Source organism: Polistes canadensis, unplaced genomic scaffold (genome assembly GCF_001313835.1).
Source record: "Polistes canadensis isolate GaletaPanama2010 unplaced genomic scaffold, ASM131383v1 scaffold_817, whole genome shotgun sequence".
In the NCBI taxonomy this organism is placed as follows: domain Eukaryota; kingdom Metazoa; phylum Arthropoda; class Insecta; order Hymenoptera; family Vespidae; genus Polistes; species Polistes canadensis.
In genome coordinates this window covers 1-9,128 of record NW_014570364.1, presented here as the reverse complement: position 1 = coordinate 9,128, position 9,128 = coordinate 1, and the positions used below count along the sequence as shown (strand labels likewise).

General features: G+C 27.4%; 2 protein-coding genes across 4 annotated transcripts; one reads left to right on the top strand and one right to left on the bottom strand.

Annotated features, from left to right (window-relative positions):
- Nucleotides 1-1,558: 1,558 nt before the first annotated feature.
- LOC106792837 lies at nt 1,559-6,634 on the top strand. 3 transcript variants are annotated; one of them, XM_014759369.1, is made up of 10 exons: nt 1,559-1,824; nt 1,932-2,160; nt 2,247-2,399; nt 2,496-2,624; nt 2,707-2,867; nt 2,961-3,090; nt 3,271-3,565; nt 3,678-3,816; nt 3,946-6,167; nt 6,351-6,634. In XM_014759369.1, exons 2-10 carry the CDS (start codon nt 1,936-1,938, stop codon nt 6,449-6,451), a joined length of 3,555 nt encoding a protein of 1,184 aa, XP_014614855.1. In that variant the 5' UTR covers nt 1,559-1,824; nt 1,932-1,935; the 3' UTR covers nt 6,452-6,634. The 3 variants fall into 3 exon arrangements, with proteins under 3 accessions (XP_014614855.1, XP_014614852.1, XP_014614854.1); XM_014759366.1 differs by having other exon boundaries at nt 1,570-1,833; nt 6,351-6,633; XM_014759368.1 differs by having other exon boundaries at nt 1,570-2,160.
- A 599-nt stretch (nt 6,635-7,233) lies between these two features.
- On the bottom strand, nt 7,234-8,523 carry LOC106792838 (ATP synthase subunit O, mitochondrial). Its single transcript, XM_014759370.1, has 4 exons — nt 8,399-8,523; nt 8,123-8,167; nt 7,928-8,038; nt 7,234-7,805 (listed from the first exon to the last, which is right to left on the bottom strand). The coding sequence occupies exons 1-4, from the start codon at nt 8,417-8,419 to the stop codon at nt 7,359-7,361; spliced, it is 624 nt and encodes a 207-aa protein (XP_014614856.1). The 5' UTR covers nt 8,420-8,523; the 3' UTR covers nt 7,234-7,358.
- Nucleotides 8,524-9,128: the final 605 nt, after the last annotated feature.

Genomic DNA, 9,128 nt, shown 5'->3' with positions numbered 1-9,128 from the left:
CATCCTCCCGTGTAGTTACGTGACGATCTGCTTCGATGATGGTTTTGATTTCATCCTCATTCAGCTTAACTGGTCGACCTGAACGTTGGTTATCTTTAAGAGAAAAATCTCCAGAACGGAATTTTTCAAACCAATTTTGGCAATGCCTTTCTTTAAGGGCTTCATCATCATACACATCACGTATCTTTTTTGCGGCTTGCTTTGCGTTCTTTCCTTTACGGAAATAATAAAGCAAGATATTCCGAAAATGTTCATTTTTGTACTCCATATTAATATTCAAATAAAGAAAGAACATTAAGATAATATCTGCGCAATGATTTCATAACGTTAAGTAAGGATTACAGATAACATATATAATAAAAAGAAAATCATAACATTAACCAGTATTATAAAAATGGGAGTGAGACATCTATAATCAAAATCAGCAATTACTTTCTTGCCAACCCAATAATTAAGCCGACCTTAGACGATAGTTTTGTATTTGAATATAACAAATAAGCTTTCTCTTATTGTTCATTTGTTTTTTTTTTTTTTTATTTATTTCCTTTTAATTTCCCTTCGCACATACATTTGTACATGGTTGGTATATAAGTTTAGATTTTAATCTAATACGAGTTAGACGTTAAATAAGATTGTGGCAGTAATTGTATCTTCTGCTTCTTCTTCTTCTTCGTTTAATTTTTTCTGTATTTTTTTAAGATATATTTGTGCTTAAAAATTGTTTTCTAATCTTCCTTGTTTACAATAATTTTTTTAATTGCCAGAAAAAATTTAAAAAGGATTTATAATAATTAATTTCGAACTTTTTCTTTTCGGTAGAAAGTACGAACAATCGTTGAATATCACAGCGGGGTGTACTCGCGCGTTATTATCGTATTTTTCCTTTTTTTTCGTAAGATCTTGTTTTGTTACCTATGTAATTAATTCTAAAAGTTCATTAATTAGCGTAAAAGTATAAAACATGTTATTTTCTTTCTTATTTTTAAAGTCAGTTTGGTGATCAAATCGTAAATCGAAACATAAGTTTAACTAGTAATCTACTTGTAACGTAATTCTGTGACCTTGAAAAATTATAACGAGATATAACGAGGTATGAACAAAATTATTTTATTTATTTATATTACCTTTTAACCTTTTTTGTCTTAAACTATATAACTTATTATTTAATCGAATATTATATAAATAGAAGAAGGCCTTTTAAATGTAAATGACACAAATTTGCACGTGTATTCTCGTAATAATGGAAACACAGCGATAATAAAAAATTATGATTTTGTTTTCGATAAATTAATATTAATTAAATAAAAAAAAAAAAAAAATAAAAAAAATTTATTGATATTAATATAAATAAATATAATAAAATAATTAAGNATTTATTGATATTAATATAAATAAATATAATAAAATAATTAAGCAAAACATATTTAAATTTCTTTTATCATCTGAGCTACGAGATAATTTAAAACATGAGTTATCTATATATATAAAGATAAAATCCTATAGATGGCATTAGTAAAAATATGGCGGTGTTATATATTTATAATATGTGCTCACTTGGTTATGGTTAAGTTGCGCAGGCTCGTTATAAACACATGATAAAAGAGGTGATATGTTTTATGATCAACGTTCCAAGCATCGTGGCATTTTAAACAATTTTATCAGTTACATATAATGCGTGTAATTAATTGTACGCGAAAACAATGTGACGTTTAAAAAATGATTATTATTATCTTATACTAAGAGATAAAAAGATGCTAAATAGTTTACATGATTAATAATTATATATGTATTTATTGTAAACATTATTTTGTGCGTCTATTCTACGTAAGCAAAGTAAATGATCTTAATTTATAATATAAAAGTAAATTCATTTAATAACTTAGTATAATTATGTATAATTAATTTCACGAATTTATATGTAAATCAAAAAGCGATATGACAACCCCTAAGTGTGAAGATGCTGGACCTTTAAAAGAATGGGCACCACCTACTGCACTTTTAGAAAGCATTCCTGCAAGAACAGCAATTGGTTTATTCAATCATGATATTAATTTTACTTGCATCGCTGCATTATGTGATTTCATTGCTGTAGGAACTAATTCTGGTGCTGTTTACTGGTACAACAGAGAAACACATGAGACTACAAAACTTAGTTGTTGGGTATAATTATCATTAGAATTCAAATTTTAAAACATAAATGCATATAATAAAAATACTGACGATTCCAATAATTTTTCTGATTTTAGTGTGTAAATACAAAAATCACCTGTTTACAAATAGTATCAACCGTTGATTACATGGTTGCAGCTGGTAGCGATTGCGGAGTTAAAATTTTTCGAATACCTAAAGTTATTCCTGATTCAGTACCTGAAAGAATAAAACCAAAGGAGAAAAAAAAGGTATACAAAACTTTCAAGTAATTGTCTTTTTAATTAGACCATATGCGATATGACTTAAATAAATTTGCAATACTAATGTGTTTATTGTATTTTAAGATTCAACAAAATTCTATAAGCTTACACAAAAATACAGTGACGGCACTAGAATGGTCGAAAAATGGCATGCATTTATTTAGTGGGGATAACGATGGTTTAGTAGTAGTAGCGGACTTCGATTATTATAATGTACGTAATGATGAGATAACATTTTTATATAAATATTTGATAATATGTATCTCTATTTATATTTATATATATATATTTACAGAATACCCTTGAAGTTACTAAATTGTGCAATGAAAAATATCCCATTGTACAGTTGAGTTGTCATCGCGGATTATTATTAATTTCAACAACGTTACGTACCATTTTATTAGACAGATGTGACAATAATAAAGTTACACAAATTGGCCAAAGGGAACGTAAAAAGTAAGAATTTTCAAAATAATATTTGTACGATATCAATAGACGAAGTGTATAAAAAATGAACATTTTTTCGAAAAAATGCATTTTAAATTACAGTTTAGGTCCATTTGGTGCAATATTTCGGCACAGTTATACGAGAAAGTTTATTATTTATGCTACTAGACCGGGCTTTAGAATATGGGAAGCAGATCGAAAGGGAACAGTATTAAAAACTCTTATGTTTAAGGTACGCTTTATTCGACCATTTAATTGTATGAAATTTCACGAGAAGTTAAATTTAATGAAATTTGAAATAGATTTTTTATCAAATTAATTATAAGGAAAGTTATATGGAAAACATTATTAACGATTATTGTTATAATAACAAATTATCTCTTTCTTTTTTTTTTTTATGTGTGTGTTAAAGGATGCAATTAAGTTTAACGAAGCATATGTAAAATTATTAAATCCTGCTCCAGAAAGTGTAAAGAACAATCGTACGGAGACAGCATTCGGCACATTATTGCAATTTAATGAAGATTATTTAATAACATATAACAGTGATATAATATATATCGTAAATCCACATAACATTACTGTAACAGCTGTAACGGATGTACGTCGAGTTACTGATGTTGCTTGTACTAAAGAAGAAATATTTATTGTCGAAGGAGACAGAAATATTATACGTATTTCATACTACCCCGATACTACGGCTAAAGGTAATGCGTTATTATTATTATTATTTTCAGTTATATATTAGCAACTATATATTAAATTTATGATTTATTTCTTGTTAAATATATATTTCATGAAATGTTCTCAACCCAATAGATGTCATGTCTTTTCCTGCTTTAAGTCAGTCGAGGACTGCCGGTTTACTTGAACTTACTACTATAATTGCTGAAAGTAAAGTTCTTCCAGTTTTGTCGTTCTCTAAAAAGAAACAAAAAAAGGAAACGTCATCTACGTCGTAAGTTTTTCATTTGTGATCGTTTTTATTAATTCATTTATTTCTATCTAAACGTGATAATGTGTGATATATAGAAATCATAAAATTGCATTAGAATATAATTTAACCAAGAAGTGCATTATATTTCAGTATTACATTGAATGATAATACTAGTATGGAAGCAAATTCTATAACAGACGCAGAAGAAGCTGTGGAAATACCATCTATATTTTCAATAGACTTTAATACAGACTCGCAACTGGATCTTAATAAACAGACCAAAGCAGAAGAGGAGAAAGAAAATAAACAAAATTTAAGGAGACAAATATTTGAAAAAATTAGCGAACAAGATTTTGAAGACGTTGTTTTCACGCCGGAAAAGAAAAATAAGAAATTACGTAGTAGGTCGCAAAATAGAAATAAATCTAAAGCATCGACTTTTGATGACATTTCGAAAGCATCTTTTCATTCACGAATCGAAGGAATACAAACATTTATGTCGACAAGCATTGATGATAAACTTATGATACCATCCCCGAGAGATCTGGAATCAATTCAACGAGACGTTGAGAATAAAGAAAAATTATTAGCACATATGCTTGATTTTGATTTAGTTATTTCTAAGAAAAACATCGACCCTGCTAAGAAAAGTATTGATATCATTACTGATTCTTCTAGTACTATCTCATGCTCTATTTTAGGTATTGAATCGGATAATGTTAATGTAAGCAATGAGTTTTCTAATTGTGACTCACATATTGAAGATCATAAAAATGAAGATAGTCAAAGCAATGATAACAGACCTGCTGAACCGGGGGATGACGAAGTCAGCTATCAAACAGTATTAGAAACATTTAAGAAACTTGTAGAAACTAATAAAAAACAAACTAAAAGTAAATTAACATTTGATGATGATACTGCTAAAACACCTACTAAAACACCTGCTAAAATAGAGAATATTGAAGCCAACTATCAAAAGGCACTTAAAATGTTAGAAGAATATGAATTAAGTAATGAAAAATTAATTGATAAAGTATTAACTGAATCAGAGGATAATAAAGCCAGCTATGAAATGGAATTTAAAAAGTTAGAAAATATTTCAGGAAGTAGCGAAGAAATAAGAAAATCTATATTAAGGAATAAAGAATTAGTTGACGACGTACTAGTTGAGTCAGAGAATGATGATACCGGATATGTAATAGATTCAGAAAAATTAAGGAAGCTTTTGGGAATTGCTAAAGAAATAACAACAAATAAATTAAGAATTAAAGAATTACTGGATAACTCAGGTGATGAATCAAGGGATGATGAAACCAGTAGCTATCAAACAGTGATAAATAAGTTAGAAGTGCTTCTCGAAACTAGTAAAGATATGAAAAGAAGTAAATCAATAATTAAAGAATTAAAGGATAACATATCTGATGAATCAAAGAATGATAAAATCAGCTATCAAACGATATTACAAATATTTAAAAAGCTTGTAGAAACTAATAAAGAAATAACAATTGACGAATATACTGTTAACATACATGCTAAATTAGCGAGTGATATAGTCAACCATCAAACTGCTTTGGAAATGTTACAGGAGTTTGAAAATATTAGTAAAAAACTAACGACAAGCGAATTGAATAGTGAAAAATTAATTGATAATGCATGTGCTGAGTTAGAAAATGATAAAGCCTCCTATCAAGCAGTGTTAAAAATGTTAGAATTGCTCATATTAACTTCTAAAAAAATGGAAAGAAATAAATTAAAAAATGATGAATTAATTGATAACACACCTACCGAGTCAAGAGATAATAAAATTGACTATGGCACGGAGTTAACAAAGTTAGGGGAGCTTTTAAAAAGTAGCGAAGGAATAAAAACATGTAAATTAAAAATTAGAGAATTCATTGATAACGCACCTGTTGAATCAGGGGATGATAAAGACTGTTATAAAACGATATTAATAATGTTAGAAGTGCTTGAAGAATGTGCTAAAGAAATAGCAAAAAATAAATTAAAGAGCGATCAATTATTTAGCAATGTATCTGATAAATTAGAATATGATAAAATGACCTATGAAACGGTGTTAAAAATGCTAGAGGAGCTTCGTGAAATTAGTAAAAAAGAAGGCAAAAGTGAATTAAAAAGTGAAACATTAATTGATAAAGCATCTGCTGAAACAGAGAATAACGAAGCCAGTCACCAAACGGAATTTAAAAAATTAGGGGGGAAGCTTGAAAAAAATAGTAAAGAATTAATGAAAAGTAAGTTAAAGAGCGCGGAATTAATTTCCATAGAAGATTTACAAGATGTTACGCACGAACGAACGACTCGAAACACCAACAGTGACTCAAGCTGGAGTGATCTTGAACTCGATGTAGCAGGTAAATAAAATTGATTCCTTATTATTCATTTGATCGTCTGTCTACCATATGAATTACCAAAAATTAATCTATTATTTTGTAACGCTTGAAAATAATAATAATAAAAAAAATGAAAAGCTCATTAATAATAAAAAAAGAAGAGAACTCACACTTATTCGTTTTGAATTCTTCTTATGGTTTCAGTATTAAATGAAAGTATAACGACATCGAACATTTCTGAAGACGAAGACTGGGTTTTGGTTCATAAACATTCCCCAAAGATCGATAAGGATCAAATTAAATGAGAATCGTAAAAAGATTTACTTTTTCATTGTTTTTTTTTTTCGGATAAATTAATTTTTAAACGATACGATCTTCTCGTGTACAACTTTGCATTTATAATAGAATAGATCAAAAAATTAGGAAGTCACATATTTTGTGTACATGACGAACACGATTTTTAATTACAAAAAACATTTTTTTTTGTTTTTTTTTGTAATAATCTGTGTTATATATTATATATATATATACTTATTTAATTTAATATTTAAGTTTTTAAATTTAAGATCTAGTCCTAAATTTCAAATATTTTTAATATTGTTCTTTTCCTCGCCTTATCTAAATTCTTTTATAATAATATTTTGCTTATCATAGATCAAACGCATATTCAATTTTGTATTTATGTATTATATTTAAATTAATTTTTACATTATATTTTATCGTTCACGTACTTAGTTGTAATACTCGATTATCTTGAGTTTTTACTGAATTATTGTCTGTGACAAATATATCATTTTTTTTGTTCATGTTAGGTAAAAAAAGAACCTTCGCTGGTAATTATTATTGTGTAATTATTTTTTGTAAACAATATGGGCAATAATTATATTAATAAATACAAATATCGTTATAATTATATGTAAAAAAGAAAAAAGAAACTCGGGGAACGAAAAAGTGTTAAAGTATATATAAGCATGTAAGCAGAATGCTGTTACAAATGATAAACAGACAAGTGTTATATATAATGTAATAAATGAGACATAATGATTATTAATTTATAATATGAATTAGTTTTAAAAACAATTTCACATTTGTTTGTTGTTTTCATTTTTATTTATATGTATTTATTTTCCAATTATTTACATTACATTGGTATTTTCCTAAGTTTCATTTACGGTTTTGACTTTGTTGCGGGTAAAAAGTAAAAAAAGATTTTTAAACCGCAGACTGAATGATGTCGGAATATTTTTTAATTTTACTAGCGACGCTCATGTCAACATATTTATCACCGATAGACACGATCATACCACCAATTACTGATGGATCAACTTTCGAAGTAAGTTTGATAGTCTCACCTTTTTTGAGGAAACTTTTTAAAGTCGATTCTAATTTACTTCTAATATCTGCATCCAATGCTTTAGCAGTGATCACTTCGCAAACAACTTCTCCTTTATCCGCAGCCATAATAATTTTATATGCGTTAAATACCTGACTAAAGTTTTTAAGTCTACCATTCTCGGCTAATAAAATTAACATATTAGAAGTAGCTGGGTTAAGAGATATTTTTTCTCCAATAAGCTTAAGCGCTTCTGCTTTATTTTTGCGCTTAATCGAAGGATCTCGTACGAATTCTCCTAATTTCGCATCCTTCTTCATTAAATCCTGTTAAGAACAATGTAATAATAGTTATATAAAAAATAATATATAAATCAATAAATAAATATGAATATTTCATTTGAATGCTTCATTCAATTGTATTTAATAAATATTCGTATTTAAAACACCTGGAATTTGTCTAAATCTTGTTCGATCTTGCCAAGCGATTTTTGTTTGCTTCCAGCAGAGTAAAGTGCAGTAGCATATCTTCCTTCTAAACCGAACACTTGAATTGGTGGCTATAATCAAATAATCATTTTAATAAATTATATAAATTATTATACAAATTAACATTATTGATTTAAAAATGACTATTTTAATACCTTCACCAGTTGTTGTACGGCAGAAGATAATGAGAAAGAACGAACCTGAAATAATTATATCTTTTTAAATATAAATATGGAATAGTATTATTTTTTGTCTTAATTTATATTAATATATTGCAACAAAAATACAATTATAATGAAATCAATGAGATATTTATAATTAAATTTCGATTTGAAAAATATTTTTGAAAGATGTTACTTAGTATTCTTAATTAATCAACAACAAAAAATTGACTTTGATGTTGTTATAAGATTTAAGTAATAATTACTAACAATTATTCTGCTGGCAATCATTTTCACAGATATTTTACTCGAGACAAACCTAATTCGTCTCTCTTTTCACTGATTACATCCATACATTATGTAATCTATAGCAATGTATAGAAGAGTTCAATTTCATAGTACGTATCATACCTACGTCATGACAAGAATCATTTAAAATCCGCCATTATGGAAGTTTCCATGAATGAAATTTAATATACCAATATTCGACCAACCATATGCAGTTTATAGTTGCTGCATTTATTTATACTGCAATCAAACATAATTATTCTAATAATAATAAAATATCATTCTAAATGACTATGATTTTCTTTAAAAATTGTAATCTATAAGAAATATTATTATTTCTATAATTATATTTAAATATCTCGAAAATCTATTTTTTTTAAAATACCGCTCTTATTTAAAATAACAGAAAATATTTATCAACCGTAAATCATTCCTTTTGTATTTACATTAACTTGAAATAGGATTAGAAGAATTTAGATATTTTTAATTAAACATTTGTTTATTATTTAAATTTCACATCAAATTCTCTCAAAAATGACGTTTCTATGTCAAAAACAACGTATGAGTTTACGAAAAATTCCAATAGATGGCACTGCTAATAGTTGTTATGTAGCGACCTGCTGTCGATAAGCAGATTTCTACTTTATCCTATGCAACGACTGGCGCCGCCATTCTCACTGCTCGTTCTTTGGCAAACTACTTGAGCGCTAGC

What these genes read in the sequence shown, in the direction of transcription:
- LOC106792837 (XM_014759369.1), top strand. Translation starts at nt 1,936, where the DNA reads ATGACAACCCCTAAGTGTGAAGATGCTGGACCTTTAAAAGAATGGGCA. An exon ending in AACCAAAGGAGAAAAAAAAG is followed by an intron (nt 2,400 to 2,495) that starts GTATACAAAACT and finishes TTGTATTTTAAG; the next exon opens with ATTCAACAAAATTCTATAAG. An exon ending in CGGACTTCGATTATTATAAT is followed by an intron (nt 2,625 to 2,706) that starts GTACGTAATGAT and finishes ATATATTTACAG; the next exon opens with AATACCCTTGAAGTTACTAA.
- LOC106792838 (XM_014759370.1), bottom strand. Translation starts at nt 8,419, where the DNA reads ATGATTGCCAGCAGAATAATT. An exon ending in TGATTGCCAGCAGAATAATT is followed by an intron (nt 8,168 to 8,398) that starts GTTAGTAATTAT and finishes TAATTATTTCAG; the next exon opens with GTTCGTTCTTTCTCATTATC. An exon ending in CCGTACAACAACTGGTGAAG is followed by an intron (nt 8,039 to 8,122) that starts GTATTAAAATAG and finishes ATTTGATTATAG; the next exon opens with CCACCAATTCAAGTGTTCGG.